This window comes from Bemisia tabaci, chromosome 10 (genome assembly GCF_918797505.1).
Source record: "Bemisia tabaci chromosome 10, PGI_BMITA_v3".
Classification (NCBI taxonomy): Eukaryota; Metazoa; Arthropoda; class Insecta; order Hemiptera; family Aleyrodidae; genus Bemisia; species Bemisia tabaci.
Window position 1 is genome coordinate 16,805,630 of NC_092802.1, and position 20,506 is coordinate 16,826,135.

Sequence of the window (20,506 nt, forward strand, 5' to 3'; positions counted from 1 at the left end):
ACATCCGTGAAAAATCAGAAGAGATGGCGATTTGACTACCACATTACTTCACTGCAATCATTCTCCTGCTATTTCAGTGCGTTCGAAATTCCTTTGATTCTTTGAAACTTTAAGAAGCGGGCTTGTCTGGGATTTTGTCTCCAAAAATATACAATAAATCACCACGCAATCTTTTCACTTGGTAATTTTAGAATATTGAATAAAAAACACAAGGTTTAGTGACCCATTATGTTAATTTACAATTTAACGCAAGAAACTTATCTATATCATATAGCAGCATTAATTCTGACAATGAGTCGTATGACATTAAAAGGATTCATTGAAAATCTATTTCAGAAACTACCATTATGGACTCTGCTCATGGACTCAATGTGTGATGTTATATTATGAAAGTATATGCGAACAGCTAGAAAAAGTGTCAGAAATTTATTTTATCATCATAAAAGGAACTAAAGTTAAAACAATAAATAGTTACAGACTCAAAATAAATACACTTTAAGGTAGTCAATATACAAAATTCTAATTACAAAAGTTGTACAGTTGCTCTGAAAGTTCAGAACAAACCTCCACATTCAATAATAAGAATCAGTTCAACTGAGACAAACATTTATTTACAAAATTTCCTCTACTGCTACGTAAGTGATTTGAAGTATCTCGGTCGTTTCTGCCGGAGAATAAAGTCACTAAGGCTCGGCAAATCCCTTCTCTTTCGAGAATTTACAGAGTTCTCAGGATTTTCGGACAGGTCTAGATGAGGTCCTATTGGTGGTAACAGACCTGCTTCTGTACAAGATTTACAGCAGAACTTAACGTAGTATTTGTGAGTACAGTACTGCGCCCTCACAATTAATTTACAATTGGCGAAGAATGGACTATCTGTACATGAAGGATGAACGTAGACACCTGGAAACAAGAGATTCAGAGACTTTAGTTTTTGCTCCAAAAGGCATTCAGTGGCAAAATTTGAAAAGTGAGAGAAACGGTGGAGTTGAAGTCAATTTGAGATTATGATTTGTTATGGAAAATCAAAACTATTTGCTAAAGAGCATCAATAAATTCGACTTATTTATGTTGAAAGGAAGTACGTGCATAGAGTTTGCGTGGAATATAGTTCCTTTTAGCATAAATAAAGCTGTCCAACTGGTGTGTTAATGCGGTCATTGCTACTGCCTCTAAAATTTTCAAACCGTTGCTAGGAAATTGTTACTAATTTGAAGCCGTTTCTCATTGGTCATTCAGTTAGAAAGAATAAGATGAAAAAGTTGGTAGATCAGCAAGGCGGATAAAGAGTGGTGGTCGCATTTAGTATTTTCTCGACGTCACACGGCATCAGGTACGTTTCGGGTGCATCCTGATTGCAAGGCAAAGCATGTACCCTCTGCGCAGGACATCCTTTAAAATGGCGGCTCAACTTGAAATGCGACCACCTTTCTTTATCCGCCTTGGTAGATCAGATTAAAGGCTTTCTTGTAATTTTTGGAAGTATCTGTCACTTATCAATGGCGTAAAATGGGAGAGCAGAACCTCACCTTAGGAGGTAGAAACGAAAATTACAAAACATTTAACTTAAGAGTCAAATGGGCCGCTTGTGGATGAAAGTAAAGGTTTAGCAGCATTAATCTAGCGAAAAAATTTCTTGATTTTCTGAAAGATTTGAAAAAAATTGCTGCAAAAAGCCTCCTTTGAAATAAATCGCAAAGCAACCTGATTATGAAATTTACTTTTTTGGACGCCATTGTTGATAGACAAAGTCATGCAATAAAAGAGGAACTATTTCGTTAAATTTTTGCAGCATTTTAATTTTATCTCTTACTATTAAAGTGAAACAAGTAAACAGGAAAACAAACCAATATTTTAATAGGTTCAAAGGTGAATTACCTGTGACTGAAATGTATACAGAGCTCTCTGCAGAGCTGTAAGAGTTTGAAGCTGTGCAACGGTAGTTTCCAGTGTCGTTGACATACGCTTTATTGATGATCAATCGGTTACTCTCTGGAAACAGGCCAAAAGAACAGTTTAATAAAGTTAGAATTTGAAAAAAATCTAAAAACCATCTACAGATTCTACATAAACAATTAATGAATTTCAGAATCCTTTTGCCTCTATTCAACTACTATCACTCAAATATTGAGGCTTAGCTGGGTATAAGAATTTTACAAGGTAAATTCTTTTGACTACTTGCAAAATTTTAGAAGTTAGGATTTCAGTAACACATCTCAGTGAGATGCTCTTCACAGGTTAGGAGTTCAAAAACTGACCCTTGGAGGCATCCAGTTTTTCCTAATGACAATATTCAATCACAAAAACGAACATGTGCATGGACAGAATTGCATAAGGATGATCATTTTTGCGGAAAAAATTTATGTGAATAATTGAGTCTCCTTGTTCTTTTTCCGAATTTCAAGTCTTTTTGAATGTAATTTATCAATTCCCCAGAAATCAAGGGTACGTAAATTAAGTCAAAGAAAGGCAGGCATTTTTTGTTTTCTGCATGAGCCATGCTCTATATTTCTTGCCAACGATGAAATAGTTTCAGAACGCAGAGAGTTTAAACTACTATGTTACCTGTTATTCTTATCCTTTCAGTATTTTCAACAGGATAATTGTCTTTATACCAAGCAACTTGAGGAATTGGATAACCATCTGTATCGCAAGGTATTGAGATATGAGCGCCAACTGGATATTCTTGCGAAGATAATGAAATATTTGCTGTTACAGGCACTAGAAAAGAAGAAAATGAAGTTACAAAGTATTCAGAGGAAAATAAAAATACATCCCAGTTTCTGAGTTCAAAACAATGTCATCGAGTAGATTTTCCTCTTTTTGGGCTTTTGTAGGGTGTTGCAAAAATTGCATCTAGATCTACTGTGTACACATTTTGAATTAATCTGAATAAAAAATAGCAAGACTGAACATTTTTTCGATTTAGTAACGTTTAATTTCATATTGAGGAATATTCCAATTCTGGATAAATCCATTAGCCGTTCTTGCTTAAACTCTATGGAAAACTTGAATGTCTGTTAAAGTTTCATCAGATGTAACCGGTAGAATGTGCTGAACATCTAAAATATTAAAATTTAAAAAAATTTTAAATTTTTAGTTGCAAGATCGTTTGCAATTAGGCATTGAAATAAACAAAAGTGTCAAACCATCTCTAACTGAACCGCCTTTGTTCATCCTGAAAGTGGATTTGAATATGACAAAAGCTGAAAAAGCAACAAATGAGTGAAAGATTTGTTTCAAACTCCTCTAATTTTAATTTTGTCAAACTCAAATCTTCCCTCTGAAGGTAACAAGACTGCTTTTACTTACCGACATATACCCTAGGAGTTTCTCGCTCTGGAACAGGTGTCGTCGTGGATGGGATTGTAATAGCCGTCCTATTATACAGCAAGCTTGGCGGGATGAGGTAATCTCTGAATTGTGAGTCTTCCTCGCGCTCAACAGTGCCAACGGCTCGCAGAGTCACGCTCCACGATGCTGCCCGACCCAGTCCATTGTACGCCTGACATGTGTACGGGCCCAGATTACTCACACTCACACGGTTGATGAGTAAGGAGTAGTCTGAACGCTGCTCGAACTGCTCTGAAGACATTGGGAGCATCCGCTCACCCCGCCACCAGGTCACTTTCGGACGTGGCCACCCGATTGCGTAGCACTGGAGAATCGTAGGCAAACCAAGGGTGACAGTGATTGAAGTCGACTCATCGCCTATGACTTGAGCTGGTCTTTCTACTGGATCTGTAAGGACAAAGATACTCTGATGTTAAATTCATTGACTTTTTAGTTCATTTGATTTTGCCACACCTGTAACTAGTATTTGAATATGAAGTTGAGTATTTGAATATGTTTAAACAAGGGATGTTGAGTTTTTAAGTTTAAAGAAAATCGCGTTTAAAGTTTCAATAGCTGTGTATTTTGATGTCAAGATCCTTGCAGCTAAGAGGATTTGATCAAGAAATTTATTTTTTAGAGCAAATCCTCCACTAAAAGATGAGCTTTAGAAATTCAAATTTGATGCAAATTTTAACGAAGGTCAGCTTTCAGCGAATTATTTGGAGGAACAATGAATTCTGACATGCGCTGTTTTAAGATATAACACGGTTATTCATTCAATCTTGATGAAAAATTATGCTGGAAGTCAGAGACTTGGTACCAACACTCTTGAAGGTTTGCAGATTCTAAAACAGCTTTATCCCTAAAAATGACGGATTTTCGATACCTATCCGCTGTTGGTACAGATATGGCTTCATATAAGTACTAGTATCTGTAACTTTCAGTAGTTACAAGAAAAATGTAAATCATTTCTTGAGGTTCGAAATCTAAATAGTAAGCATTTGTAGTAGGTTCTTTTTTCAGGAAACAGGCAGAAACTTATGTTGTTGAATGAAAAAATCAATGATGCACAAACCAGTAATTTATATTACCTCTGATAACTAAGTTGAACTCCTTACGAACAGGAGCTTGTATACGATTATCAGCAGTGCAAACATAAACACCAGCATCCGATCGGAATAGACCAATGATTTGAAGAGCTCCTTCTAACAATCTCATCCGTCCTGTTGATTGATCAATCTAAAAGCAACATCCATGATAGATTAGTGAAAGAGTTCAGGAAAGCAAAACAAATTTAAAATTTTAACCTAAGAGTTTTTAAATGATCGAAAGAGACAATGGGTGAACAATTATAAAGTATTATTGAACCATTTGCTTCTTGTCTTGGGGAATGAGCAAATAAAGAGTAATTGAATGTACCAATAAAGGAACCAAAGTGGCTACAAACTTATGGAAAAAACATTTCTTCACTTTTCCATGGTTTTTTTGGTTAAAGTAACATGAACTCCTTAATTTCTTGGAACAACAGCTGGCTGCACACACTTCCAAATAAAGCCTAAAAAATTAATTACTAAAATCTCAGTTTTTCATTTCAAAGTTGTGCATAATGTTTTTGAAATCTTTGTACCACTGCAAAAGGTAAATGAAATAAGGTGAAAGAAAAACATTCCAATTTTTTTGTGAACTTCCCAAAAATACGTTTTTTTTAGGTTTGTAGATACATCATTTAACCTTGAAGGTGCTTTATTAAAGGTTTATCTGAAGCTTCTTGAAAAGATTGTCTTCGGAAGTGTAGACAGGCTTACCGTTAAGTTGCCTTTGGTCCAAATGAGTATCGGCGCTGGGTACATGACTATTTGACACTTCAATGTAACGTAGTTTCCTTCTTCTGCTTCTACATTAGGCTCTTCAGCAGGTGCTATTGTGGTCCTTACTGTAAGAAAAAGAGAAAAGAATAACAAGTCGATAACAGTCAATCACAGTTGGCTTTTAAACAACTGTCAATTTTAATAATTTTTTAACACTATAACGGGTATAATTTCAGTCCGCAGTATGAAGAAGGAATAAACCTGCAATTTAGATTTGACGTAGTGATGATCTGGAAAATTTCCATAAAGTGTAATGGATATGCTGCCGTGCTAAGGAAAAACGCCGTATGAACCTTCAGGCGTTGCCAAATTTACTTTGATAAAACAAGAATCCTCTGATTAACTTGCAAAATTTTTCTTCCAATTTTTCAGATAATTTTGTTCGTAATTTCACCTAAAGTTCCTGAAAATTTCAAGGAAACATATTCATAACTTTCCTCAAAAATAAAAATTTTATCGAAGGAAATCGAAGGAGCAACTCTCGAATGTTCATGCGGCGTTCTTCCTTAGCACGGCAGTATAAGAGTGTAATGAAATTAAGTGGACTTGTGAAATTTGTTCCTCAAGATTAAAAATATCCTGGAAAATAGTATTAGTAAAGGTCAGAGGGAACCATATTTTATTTTTGGTGTTTGAAGAGGATTAATTGGAACTTCTTTTAGTATAATTATTCGTTCTGAGCTTATAAATGTTGGGTCTTTTATATCAAATGAACATTGTTGTTTAAGGACAGTCCTTGGCTGTATCTTGATGGATCAAAGAAAATTAGCTCAATAAAGTATAATTTTCAGATTAACTGAGATACGTTTTATAAAAAGAATGGCTAATGACATTTTTTGGATTGATCATTGCCACTATGGATTCCCATTCTCAAAAATGTAATTTCTTTGATTAATTCTAAATTTAAAAGTGGACAACATGATTCATTATACAGAGGTAAATAAAATTCAGAATTACCTGGTTCTCTCTCTATGTAATAGCCGCAATACCTATCACATTCTTCCTCTGATTCAAACCTGTTGGCATTGCCCTCACAACCGCCATAGAGGAATTGTGTGCAGCGTTTGGAGCCACTATCGAAATACCACATTGATGTCTGCGAAAAAAATAAGTAAAATTAAATAATTAGGCTTCAATTGGGGTAGCTAGAATTCTTAACCATGTTCATTCCCTGATTTTTTCCTGATTTCCAGGAGCTCATTTCTTAATTGGAAACTGAAGTCTTCTCCTACCTCCCCGATTTGCTTGTGAAAAACTACATACTCTCCGGAATCCCAGATATGAATCTGATTATGGATTTTTTTTTCAACTCATAGTCGATTTTTTGGCTAACATGCAAATTTTTAAACTCCAAAAGCATTCCTGATGTTTGCATTGAGAATACAATTTTTAAATATTTTCGCTTACTAGTCATTTAAAGATAAAGATAAAAAAGGTTTATTTTTTCATGGGTACCAATGATTAGGATAAGTAATAAACTGATGTTGAGTTCTTACAGTCTCATATATAAGGGTCTTGCTTAGAACAGCAGAATAGCTATAGGGGACTATCATTTCTTCTTAACCCCATAGTAGCATTTCTCGACGGAAAGATCGCTATATATTGCGATTTTATCGGCAATAAAATCGCCAGGATCATCAACATCTGAGCAATTATTCTCGATCTTATCACAATAATATCGCGCTTTTATCGCCTGATAATTTATCGCGATATTTTCGAAAGAAAAATCGCGATAAATGGCGATTTAATCTCGATTTTATCGTCGAAAATTGATCACGATTTTATCGAACCAAAAATTGCAATGTGTAGCGATTTAATTGCCAAATATCGCAATTTCTAATGCGATAATACCTCGATATATTGCCACCGATACAATCGCAATAGCCAACTGATTAAATCGCTTTTTCTCGCGATCACTGCTACTTGAGGCGTTGCTTTAGAAGCTTCAATCTTGTGAACGCAAGAGGCACAAAATTATACAAGGACGATCTTGAATCATTACCTCCTGGAGACATGGACCTGGATCTACTGATATGAAACAGATGTTTTCTGTCGGGGGCGCAGCTGATGTGACAGGTGAGGCAGGGATTAGCGGGGGTTGGGTGATTCTTGACTTGTCTCTTACACAACGCTGAGCACACTGCAATTCGTCCTCAAACCTGTTTCCGTTTCCTTGACAGCCCCCATAGTCAAACTGTTGACACGAGTCCGTGTTGCGATCATAGTACCAAGATCTGTAGTTGGCATTGCAAGGCCCAATTACTTTCGGTAAGTCGCAGAGATCTGAAAAGAAAAAAAAAATGTGTAATGGGTGGTTTTGAGAGCCTCATAAACCTAGTGTCCAGAAGGTAGGAGAACCTCTGTTCCTTGGTGAGTGGTTCAATTTCACCAAAGAGAACGCAAGTTTGAATTTGGCGCCTCTGGCTGTTGACCGATGAGTAGGGATGCCTCTCCCCCTTGCCTAGACAGTGCGCTGGCATCTTTTGAATAAAAACATATTGAATTTACATTGAAAACATATTGAAAACATAGTGTTTTATATTAAACTGAATAATTTTTAATTCAGAGTTAGACTATTTTTTTAGAACATTTTTAAATTATCCTAATATCTTCACTATTATGCTTTTACTAGTTTAAGCTATTAAAACAAATAAACACAGTGAATACATAGTTAAAGCTAATATTACAGTCTTCAAGTTAGATTGGGTCACATCCTTGCATCACTAAAAGTTTTTTTAGTTCATTAATGAATTGGATGGAATTAAACAGAAAGGAACCAAGCCACATCAGGATCGAACCGAGAAAAAGAGGTTTAAAGTTTGGCTCCTGCATAAGACCCAATGTAAAAGATAAACTTCAAGTTCAATTTCTGCAAAATTTGCTCTAACAAAAACTTTGAATTTTTGGCGATGGATAGTAGAGCAGTGGTTGAGTTCAAAACCACTCATAACTCAATTTTTTCCAAAATGTGGGTTGGTTCCTTTCTGCTTAACTCAGTCCAATTAAAAGTCACTCTTTAATTCATTATGTGAGTTAAAAATCGGGGTAAACCCTCGAAGGGTTTATTTTTTGTGTTTGCGGGTTTTGTGATATAGTCGGTTTGGTTTCAGAACTCAAGCTTCCGGTTCTCCTCTGTATGACACCTCATGAACATTTAACTCTCGTGTTGTTCAGTTTGGCTTTTTCCTTTCCCCGAGATTTTTTCCTTTGAGTCTCATGGTCAAACCACCAGTTTGACCATTCCGCAAATGCACAATAATTTTGGCAGTGAGCCGTGCAGTATGTCATCGCAGTTCAAAGGGATGTGAGTTTTCTTGAGAGGGTGTCTAGTAAATTTTTATTTAGGATTTTCCTGATATTTTCCCAATTTTTCTAAAATTTTAAATGAAATCTCCTGATTTTTTAGACAAATAAATTGACACTCGTTTGATTTTACAAATCAACATATTTGATTAATTACATCAAATCACTTTGGCATATACTTTGACAATTCTATTTATATAGATTATATTGGTTTAAATAGATGTCAACAAAAAAGAATATAAGTGAGTAGCGTTTTTAAATTTTGAAAAATCTTATCAATAAAAATTGAACCCACTATTTAAAAACTAGGATTAGATACCCTATTATTAGAATAACTTTTATCAAAGTACTGCATGTAATTGAAAAATGCTGGATGCACTTGGAATTTCCTGATCCATGACCGGTTTTCCTAATATTTTCCGGATGACATTAATTTTCCTCATAGTTTCTGGTTTTTATGGACAGTGGACACCCTGCTAAACTAGAGCATAGCAGAACGCACGAGAGCTGAAATTTTAAGGATTGAAAAAAAGAAGCAGATTGGGAAAACTCTTTCAGATCAACTGAAGTTCTTTCTTTGGATATAAATGAAAAAAATGCAGGGGTAAAATTTAGCTCTACCTTGAACATTTCCACATCTTGATTCACACTCATCACGGTTTGAGAAGCGGTTTCCGTTGCCACCACAACCACCGTACAAGAATTGTTTGCAGACTCCGTCCCTGCTGTCATAGTACCACAGAGCTTCTGAGACATTTCTGCACGGGCCGGCATCGTTTTGTAAGAAACAGCTTTCTGCAAAAAAAAAATTACAGTTCAATCATGCAAATCTTGCAAAACCTACCTTTCACGGAAATATCTTTATATTATGGTTGAAATATTGGAATTTTCATTATCAACTCCGAAAAACTCGGAAAGGTGCGTTAAATTATGGTGGAAACCTAGTCGAAATGATGATTACCACTTTAATGAATTTATTGCAAATAAAATTTTTGACTGAATGATTTGGATTTGCCATCTTTCTTCCAGTATTACATGCTGGTAGACAGATCTATTACTGCTAGAAACATTGTGTAATTTAAAATCAGTTCCATTAGGTCCTACATATTTCTGTTAAAATCAACATGAATCTTAATGTAATGAGTCTTAGATGGTGGCTATTAACTTTCCTACTACTGGTGTCTAACAAATTGATTTTCAAAAATGTTCATAATTTGCATTATTTCCTGACTTTAAGCCGGAGAAAATTTTTTGGAGGGTTTATACAGAGAAAAACATTTAAATGTAAGAATTTGTGGGTGCCTTTCCTAATTGCTCATTTCTGAGTATTGTATCAATGGTGATTTTGAGGTATCGCCAAGGGCCCACGTGAAGCGATGTGTATTGTTACCACATGAAGAAATGTGTTTTAACAGAGAGACAGATAAAAAACGAAGGGACTAAGGTACCTTGACTAAATGATGTAACTGGTGTGTAACTGGGTTGTTGTGGTGGGGGCCGGACAACTTCTGGAGAATAATTGCTATCACACCTAGCCCGACAATCCTCCCTTGTGGGGAAGTTATTATGATTTCCACCACAACCGCCAAAGTAGAATGGTTTGCAAGTTGCTTCCAGGGAGTCGTAGTACCATCGCTCAACATAGTTGGAGCACTCACCAGTTACCGCTGGTAATAAGCAAGTGTCACGCTCTGAAATTGAGAAGTAGCAAAATAAAACCAAATGATGTATCAGCGAGTAAAATTATAACATACATTACTTGTCATTTTACATTAAGTATACAATTTTCATCGTTGGGTATTCATTTTTGACTGGTAAATCTAACAATACATTCTTACTTTGTGATCAATTCAGGATTACTAAAGGATTTCTCTTTGACCATAACTTTCGCTGTAATTTAGACTACGTACCTAGCAAGAGAATTATCGATTTTTTACAGAGAAAAATGCTTCAAAAAGCTCTTTGGAAAAATGTTTCAGCATACAGATCTTAAAATAAAACTTTCTTTTTAAATACTGATTATATTCTAAGGAGAGATGAGACAAATTTTTTGCCTTTTACCTGACTCTCAGACCTATCATACAAACATCCAATTTTCCCACGTTTCTCAAGCACACAGATGGCTACAAGTAATAAAAAATACAGCTGCAAAATAGGTATATCACCATTTGCTTGAAACTTAGAGAAATCTGTCTCAAATAAAGTGGCTATTTATTTTCTGAGAAAAATAATAAAAACCAGAAATTCATACCGATTTTGGGAGGACAAGCGCGCTCACAAGTTTCTTGAGAGTCAAAGTTATTTCCATTTCCATCGCAGCCGCTGTAATAGAAAGGCATGCAGCGATTTTCTGAAGCATCAAAGAACCAGCGCGGCAAGCGTTCACCACAAGAACCTTGCACCCTTGGTAGGGAACACTCGTCTAAAAGAAATAAGCAGGAAGGCATAGTGTTGGAAACCATTAAGAATGACTAATGAGCGTTCATAGAATCAGATATAAATGTTAGTAAAATAATAATTGGAGAAAAGTTTGATCAGAGATAGTTAAGTGCTTTTTCCCATTCACGATGAATCAATCTTAGATGAGATGATTGCTGAATAAAAGATTGATTCTTTGTTTAGGATAGAAGGCAATGTGCCCTTTTACCAAATACTTTTTTCTGGCAAAGACTTTATTAAGAACTCACCGTTTTCAAAATTCATCTCCTCTGATGTTTGAGATTAAGTGATTAAATTTACATAAATATTCTTTATTGCTTTCAATGAATGGTCCCTGAATAGGTATCTTAATACTTCAAAACGAGGGATCTCTTTCCACCGATCCAATCATAAATACAAAACTAAAAAAGTTAAGGAAGAACTAGAAGATTTTACCTCGGCTACGACCAGGCTGTAAACACCTTTGATGACATGCACTTTGAGTGAGGAAGTTATTGTCATTTCCTTGACATCCTCCATAGTTAAACTGAATACAAGATTGAGACGCTTTGTCGAAAGTCCAGCGAGTGAATTGACCTTTGCACGGCCCTTCCTCAGTAGTTTGCTCACAAACGTCTGTTGCAATGAAAGATTTGATAGAAAAGGGAAGGAAGTAGATTCGGTTAGTTCATAGTTACGTCATTTTAGTGCAAAAAAGTAAGGAGTAGATTAATAGTAGTTAACAGTTATACAAGAATTAAAGAGACTCATAAAAATGTAATTTCTTCATTGAGTTACTACCGTCGAGCTGCTACCAATTAGGTAAGTACTTTTTAAAACTTGTTAATTTCACTTACATGCAAAGGAGGTGAAACTTAAGTGAGAAAACATACTGTTTTTTCTTTCACCAACAGAAAAAACCGTAAGAAAACTACAAAGAGAAAGGAAAAGTGGCATCAAATATAAGTGAAATAGATTCGTGCAATTAACGGATTAAAAAGGTAAAGACACATCAATTACTAACTACAGTTAATGCTAGGAAAAAAGAACAAACTTAATAATACTTCAGTGTTAAACTAATTCTCTAAAAATGTAAGAATTTACCTTTATCGCTATGAGTGCTACAAAGTTGTTGGCATTCCTCTCTTGTCTGGAATTTGTTATTGTTACCCAGGCATCCGCCATAAATAAACTGAGCACAATGTTGACGTTCTGAGTCATAGTACCATGTTGGATAGTACCCTTCACACGGTCCTGAGATCTTTGGTAAGTAACATGCCTCTACAAGATATTATAACAATTCAGATTTAAATTGATGTACATTTAAAAAAAAGGTGTCAAGTTTTTTCAGCTCATGTCAAAGACTGAGTTTCATATATACACACATAGGTGTTTTACGAATAGTCCATATTCATGGTTCCTTTTCCATGAAGAAAATTTTGCTAGAAGAAAAATCTTCTGATCTGATAAAATTCTTTATTTTTCGGTGAAAATTCACCATCGAGACATTTTTCGCAGCACAGACAGATTTTGCAGAAAGTTTTTCAGACTTAAATTGATTGATGTCAAAGTTGTTACCGAAACATAATAGAAGACATTTTTTGTCTTTTTAGTGAATTTCCAGCAAGATTTTCTAATTGTCTCGGACATAAAATAGAAGATGAAAATATTGGCTATTAAATTCAGTCAAACAATTTAATATTTCTTGGTTGCATTAGGATCTAAATTGAGATACCTTTGCCTAACGGCTCGACGCAAATGCTGCGACACTCCTCCTGAGATTTGAACCTGTTGCTGTTTCCTTCACAACCACCATACCAGAATCTTGAGCAGCCACCATATTCTGTGTCAAAGAACCACTTGACAGTGAAATCTCGACATGAGCCTCTATCTTTAGGCTGAGAGCAAACACCTGCAAAAAGCAAGAATTCACATGTTAAGTTTCCGGAGTGTCGACCTCACAAGTGAATTAGTGTTAGCCAGTCGGTTAATCGCGAACTCTTCGTCTAAATTTAGAACCAGTCCAGCATAACCATGAATCAGAGGATTTTGCTAGGTTTCTCGGATTTTGTGCGCTGAGTTGTCTATTATTGAAATTTCCTTTACTTATGTATGTTTTTTCATTAACTTGCGACTTACTCACATCTTCTGGGAGGTCAGGACTCAGAATCGGAAGAGATACAGTATGAGCAAGCTCATTTTGATATCACTCGTGGGGATTAGACACATCCCTCCCCCCCCCCCAAAAAAAAAAAAGAATATTAACTTTGTTTTGAATTGAATAAAGAAGAGGATACATGATACTTGACATTTAACGCATTCACTGCCATTGTGTCTTTACAAGTTTGTTCCTATCATGCCAGAAAAACTTGCAAAACACAGTAGAATTTGAACGCTTTAAACCACAAGCATACACACAATTCCTCTAAAATTAGTTCTTTGGAGAATCTGCTGACAGAGCCTCTATCGTGCTAAAGCAGCATGATGAAAAAAATCATTCAAAACGCTGGTCACTGTGACCGTTTAGGCCTGGTGCAACCGACAAAAAAACTGTTATTTTCACCAGCTTGGCAGTAAACGTTTCAATTTGAAATGAAAACAGATCTCTTTCAATGTGATTATAGCTACTTATAGTACATAACTAATGGTTAATACATATACATTAAAAGAATCAATTCTACCGTTATTTTACAATAGATCTTGAAGTTCTCCGTTTTATTATCTGACGTTGAACTTCCTTAAATTTCTGTTCTACCAGTTCAAAGAATTTTTTAATACAAGAAAACTGAGCCAGTGGAGGAGAGTATACTGTTTGTCACGAATTTCTTTGGAATTTCTCTCATCATCTGAAAATTTTGGTATTTTTCCCTTGAGTTGCATAATATTTCTACAATTTCCAATTCTGAAGATAACGTAGTCTTATGACAACTTTAAACAAAAAAAATGAGGAACTGCAAGAGAATGAAAGCCTGTAAACGAATACTTACGTCCTCTCTTTTCTGGTACAACATCACAACCGAAGAAGTCTTCTCCTTTGGCTTCAGAGATACCATCCAAACAGCATCCATACTTGGTTGCCTCGCAGGTGCAGTTCCGTTCTGGATTTGGAGCCGGAGTCTTTTCATCAGAGCAACAGCCGTACTGTGTATTCTCACAACCGCAACCTGGGCCCAAACAAAAAAAAATTATTGCCTGAACTTCAAGAAGAAAAAAACAATTTATTGATTTATTACATACGTATCGTCGTTCCTACAGTGCACTTTAGCGCTCTGCAACACCCAAACGCCTCATGTGTCTACTTTTTTGCAAAGTGTCTCCACTGACAGAGTGCAATCTTTCTGTTAATGCTCAGCCACTATCCCTTCATGGGACGTCCCTATCGCAAATACTCTGTTGATTTAATATTTAATTTAAGATGTGCAGCGTAATTTTTTGAGGGCCACATTTAGAATCAAACCTGGTGTAAAATAGACAGGAAAATAAAGAGACAGATACTATGTGAAGGTAACAAATAACTTCTTACGAATATCAAGAGTATGATCATCGAAATTGAGAGAAAGGATGATGGGTTTCATTCCTTCAATTCTGAATGAAAAGATTTTGACAATAAAAATTGAATTTGGATGAGATACAACAAAAAATTAATACCTTGCAATCTTGGTCCTTTAGCTCGCGTGACTCCATCATTGCAGCAACCAAACTGATAAGTATGACAAGGACATCCTTGGAAGGAAGGACCCAAAGCCGGAGTGTATTTATCAGGACAGCACCCATGAGTCGTGTACTGACAACCACAGCCTTCGTTGGCAGGTCCTCGCGCAATTGTTTTATTGTCTGGACAGCAGCCGTATGCTGCATACTGACAGTCACAACCTAAAAAAATTATAACATGATATTGATCAATGCTAAAATAATCTAAAGAAAAAAAGAAATAATAAACTACAATTCAAATCATGGTCGTTACATTTTAAAATAAAAGATTTGTGCTCCAAAATTTTTAGGCAAGTTTAAATTCATTTTGGTCATTTACAGCTGTTTTATTTGCTAATAAAGGCTCCTTAAAAGACTGCTTTTTGAATCGGTCAATTTTTCCTGAGGTCTAAAACAAGTTTAAAGCCTTTGATGCCAAGCTGATTATTGTGACAATTACTTTATTGGCCGCACCGTGCCAAAAAGGTCACAGTAACGGGTATTTTGAGTGGCACATTTTTATTGCACTTCTGTGTAATAGAGGTGCTGTCTAAAGGCCCTTAAAGGACTTAATTGTAGAGAACAGGCTATCTGCGTATCCAGACATTGCAACACAGCAATTAACAGAAGCCGTAGTTTGAGGTGTTTGAGCTCCGGAGTTTTTTTTTTTAATGTTTTCAGATATGATGGGAACAATTTCGCCAAAGTTGTCAGCAGTGAACAAGTCAATCTCATAAGAAATTATCTTCGTTTTGGAATGATCTTAATTTTTTAAATCGCACTGATGAAAATAATAACTAATTGCTGTGTAAAAGAAAATTGGATGCTGTTACCGTAAAGATTTGGTCCCTGAGCAGGACTAACATTGTCAGGACAGCAGCCAAATTGAGTGATAAGACAACATCCTGCTTTGTTTGGACCATGAGCAGGGGTAGCACCATCATCGCAACAACCATGTTCACTAGACTGACATGCCGCTGGACATCCTTCTTGCTTTGTTCCCAGGGCTGAAACAGAGGAAGATATGATCAAAGGAACTGAAAGACAAAAGAAAATGCGCAAAAGAGGAATTAATCTAAAATGAAGGCTTTGTTACAAGCAACAAAATTAGAGAGGCCTTCTTTAAAATATCACAGTAGCAGATGAGTTTCATCATTATTTTTTTCCACTAACTATTCATTAGACAGTTGCTTCACTTAAATTGATGTCATGACAATTTGATAGATTTACTACTTTTATTCAAATGGTAGCTGAGAAGACATACCTGGAGTTTTTCCATCAGCGCAGCAACCAAAGAATGAAGCTGAGCAGTTTTTGTGGTCAATCTCCTTGCAGCCCTCAAAAGATTTACCCTTGGCTGCGGTGCTGCCATCTGGACAGCAGCCAAATTTAGACGATGTGCACACTTCTGCTTTCCCTTCAGTTTTATTCGCTTTGCGGGTGTCAGGACATCCCTTGAATTTCTTGCCTGTCGCAGCAGTGACATTGTCCGGACAACAACCAAACCTGTAATGTTCAATCTTTTTTAGAGGAGGTTTATACATCAATATTATATTTTAAAAAAACCCACACGATAGTTTGATAAATATGACTAGGTCTGAAAAAAAAAAAAAAAAAAAAAAAAAAAAAATTCAGACTCTTGCCTTTTCCACATGTCTTGATGAATTTGATCTGTTGCAATTCAAATTTTCTATCTGCAACGATCATCCAATTTCAAATGTTAGCTAATTTAAGTTCAAATGAATTTTAAATAACATTGAGGAAGTTATTTAACTTACTTAGATTTGACGCATTTAGGCGGAGGAGGTTTCTGTTTTGGGCAACCTTCTTTTTCATTATTCTCCGCAGGTGTGTAGCCATCAGGGCAGCATCCAAACAAGGTTTCGTTGCAAGTTGATGGTGGACAGTTTTCAAAATCTGGGCCAGTTGCAGGCGAGACTCCGTCTTGACAACAGCCATATTTGGTTTCATTGCAAATAGTGATAATGCTGCAACCTAGGATGAAATAAAAACAAAATTTAGATCAGAAGCAAAGAGGATAATCCAGTTCCAACAAGGGACTATAGTGAACACTTGTTAATTACCCTGTAGAAATTAGAAAGAGCCCCATAGCTCCATTCTGCATTCTTTGATCTTACCTCCAGCGCAATATTAAATTTCTAAAACATGCAGATTACGGCTTCTCATGAAGAACGTACCTTGAAAATTTTAATATTCGAAAGAGTTTCAGCATTTTTGAAGAAACCCTCACACACACACAACAGAGGCGGATCTAGCAAATCAGACTGGCTTTTCTTAATTTAATTTAAACCTGTGTTGAATAAATCAATTTTTGTCGGAGCACCACCCGGCCTCTCAGAGGATCCATTCATTTCCATGGTTCAAATGAAGAGAAAATAATGTTATCAACTTCCTAGATCCGCCACACAAACACACATGAAAAATGCGAAATATAATATGTGATGTGTGATATACGTTGCAATACGTTTGATAGCTTTAGATCTCTTTAAGAGTTACTTGTCACACTTTCTTCAGGTTTATCAACAGCTCTCTATTATATTGTACCGGTTGAAACTTGGACAAGGCAATCCGAGGTGAAACATCAGACACAATAATAAGGGATGAACAAAGGATGAAGATGTTTCTAAATTCAATAATATCACGCTAATTTAATTTTTAGTAACTTCACTATGAAAAGAGCGATAACCTCTGCGAAAAATTAATTTTACCTTCACTGAAGGGACCCTTGGCAGGGGTGATTCCATCAAAGCAACAGCCAAATTCAGTTTTTTGACAATCTGGCTTCTTCTTCTTCTTCTTTTTGCATTTCTTCAACGTGAAACCCTCAGTCATTATGTCTGTGTACGAGCTAGGGGTAGTTGACACAACTGTACGGAATAAACATATGTTTTTAGTGAGCTGAAGGAAATAAGGTAAAGGCATTAATGAGTTTTGAGGTTTCGTAACTTTACACTTCATTAATTGTCAATATTCGTGGGAAAAATAAATACATAGAAAAAGGAGAAGGCTGCATTGCACCCTGGTACATATTTTTGTTAATTTGAATCATCTTGAAAGGGACATTTACACTAAATTTCAATAAGTACTGGTCAGCAAAGCAGCTATCTTTCAGGAGGCATACCAAGGAAAGACATTTTTAACATTTTGCTAACAATTTATGGTCTCCATTTCCTGCTCCATTATTTATTCTAGTTTCAGCAAACTTACCGTCTGTAGATGCTGTTGCTTCAGTCCCTGTTGCCGGAGTTTCTGAGCCAGCGGTGGTTGCCGTCTCAGCTGTGACTGTTGTTTCATCGGTGGAGCCCGTGCCAGTAGCCTCCGTCCCACTCTCAGAGCTGGACGGGAAGAGTGAGGACAAAGTACTTAAAATGCTTGACAGAGTCGTCTCCTCTGCCTCCGCAGATTTTCCCATCACACTTGAGTCTTCCGTTTTATCCGTAGCGCTATCAGTTGCAACTGTGGTGTCAGTACTTGCAGGACTTGTGGAGTCAACACCCACAGAACTAGCTGAATCAACAGGACTTGCAGCGTCTGTGCTCGCAGGTTTAGCTGCATCAATGGGGGCTTCGGAACTGCTGCTAGCAGCAGTTACAACTTCAGTGGTGTCTGTTGATGCAGATTTGGTTTCTGATTCGGGAATGGTGACTGCGGTTGAATCGCCACTTGCGACTGTCACGGAGGCTACAGTAGTGGGAGCTGCTTCTCCGGCTGGTTCTGGAGCGCCTGCGGCAGGGTCGTCTCCAACCATTTGCTCGGCTTCACTTGCTGCTTTCACTGCCTCGGTAGTGGGGACAGCGGTCGATTCTGGAGTTGTCGCTGCGTCACTTGCAGTTGTTTTACTTTCTAAATCGGAGGCGATAGAAGTCTCCTGCTCAGGACTGTTGGATGTGACTGTGTTTGCTTCGGAGGTGGATTCAGAGGATTCAGAGACGTCACTTTCGGAGGAGGCAGTCGGTGAAAGTTCTGTGCCATCGCCAGAACCTTCGATCTCCGTTGCTGCTGTGGCGGTCTGCAAAATAGACGGAGATTTTTGAGAAAAAATAAAATACAGCCTTCTTGGTCTTAAATTTTTTTACAAATTCTTCCATTGAAACCTCAGGTTGTGTTGGGGCTTCTGCCAAAATTTTGGAGAGATGTGTTAAAAAAGGTTTTAGAATCTCTCCGATTTTTGATAAAAAATGACATAAAATAGACCAATGATACAGGAGAGCTTCTTCTCTTTAATTAATGCCTCGAAAAATCTATTAAACAGAAAAACTGTCCAATGTTTGTAAATACATTTTTTGCGACTTGATGCTTTCAAAGGAGTTTTAACATTGATTTCTGTTTTCAAAAAGAATCGCTAAATTTTTATTACATGTGAGCATTCAAAAAACGAATGTTTTTCACCTGTTTATAATTTTACCACTAAATCCTTTTGCCATTTTTCAAAACAAAAATTTTCTTTTGCATCTCTTAAAAAAACGCGCCATTTTAAGGTAATACTCACAGAATGGTTAAACTTGAAATAAAGCAGGAAGACCAAATCAATCAATTTCAGTGAAAAACCTTGAGTTATTTCAACTTCAAGTCATTTTCGAGTCGGGAAATAAAACAATTTTCCAAGGGAAGAATTTCTCCGTGAATTTAATGATTTAATGCAAAAGCCAAATGAAGGATCATCTAAAATTTGGCCTTAAACTTTTAAATTTAAATATTCATGATGAATTTTGGAAAGATGAGACTACCATTTCGGTGACAGATTCTGCAGTTCCGAAAACTGAGGGTGTTGTTCCCTCAACATTTTCTTCCCCTTCTTCCTCTTCACACTCTTCATTGCTTTCTTCTTCTTCTTCTTCCTCTATGGCAATTTTTGGATCCACTGTGATGACTTCATCTGGAAAATGAAACATGTTTTATCTTACAAATACTTCTGATTGGATTTCATCGGGGGTCGATAGTCTATTGGATTCCAAAACCCAGGAACGCAAGAAACTGTGAGAGTTTAAGCAATTAACATAAAATTCTCACTTGCTTTGGTTTTTAATTCCACTTCATTCATAATACAAAATAAATTGACTTTTGTAAGCTTTAAAACAAGGATAGATATGTTTTATAAGATATTTTACGAGGAAACTCTATATAAAGATAAAATGAGCGGAGAAAAGACTTTTTAAACGGTTTCTTGCTTTCTTAGAATAAAATTTTTCACTTTAAAATCAAATGGAACCGTTTATATAAAAATGTTTCTTTTGCTTCAACTCTAGTGGAAGAAATATTTTCATCTTTTCATTATCGCACATAAAGAGATTAAGGATGAGATGAGGCTCTATAGTCTGTTACTTTGGACATGCCGGTTTTCAATTTTTAAAAAGAAATGAGTTTTTCTGAGCTATAGGCTCTGTTCCTGATTTAAGGTAATATATAATTAGTTGAATGACTTAAAATCTGATGAAAACAGTTACCTTCGTTACATGGATGATTGTTACACTGCTCACTCGTAAACAGGATCTTGTTAGCATCACAATTACTTGTGGCAACAGAAGCATTTCCGATGAAACACAAAACTTTCCTTGACATTTCTCCCCCACCGCATTTTTTCGAACACTAGAAACAAAGAATTGGAAGTTTAGAATATTCTCTTTTTCCTATGGTGAAATAAAGAATTGTTGCAAACAAAAAAATCGGACAATTTTCTAAATGCATGTTTTCACATACTTGCTAAAATAAATTTTAAAAAAGTACTCTCTTAGATAATGTTGACTTTGGCTGGGAAACAATGCCAGAAATAATGAGGTTGCTCTTTAAATTTAAAACACAGGCCTAAATTGCTGCATTCCAATGTTTGTCGTTGTGATTATCTATAATGGTCAGTTGAAATTTATGGCTTG

General features: G+C 36.2%; 1 protein-coding gene across 1 annotated transcript in view; it reads right to left on the reverse strand.

Annotated features, from left to right (window-relative positions):
• Positions 1-411: 411 nt before the first annotated feature.
• The window catches only part of LOC109037699 (papilin), a 67,910-nt gene continuing 47,815 nt past the window's right edge, over positions 412-20,506 (reverse strand). The window contains 23 exon segments of the mRNA XM_019052487.2: positions 412-903; positions 1,879-1,992; positions 2,566-2,721; positions 3,313-3,741; positions 4,428-4,575; positions 5,142-5,269; positions 6,162-6,300; positions 7,207-7,487; positions 9,129-9,302; positions 9,956-10,198; positions 10,759-10,929; positions 11,382-11,561; positions 12,030-12,206; positions 12,661-12,837; positions 13,913-14,089; positions 14,574-14,798; positions 15,449-15,622; positions 15,880-16,121; positions 16,394-16,610; positions 17,345-17,503; positions 17,844-18,645; positions 19,364-19,512; positions 20,081-20,222. Coding sequence (XP_018908032.2) covers positions 632-903; positions 1,879-1,992; positions 2,566-2,721; positions 3,313-3,741; positions 4,428-4,575; positions 5,142-5,269; positions 6,162-6,300; positions 7,207-7,487; positions 9,129-9,302; positions 9,956-10,198; positions 10,759-10,929; positions 11,382-11,561; positions 12,030-12,206; positions 12,661-12,837; positions 13,913-14,089; positions 14,574-14,798; positions 15,449-15,622; positions 15,880-16,121; positions 16,394-16,610; positions 17,345-17,503; positions 17,844-18,645; positions 19,364-19,512; positions 20,081-20,222 — 5,076 coding nt within the window. The 3' untranslated portion in view covers positions 412-631.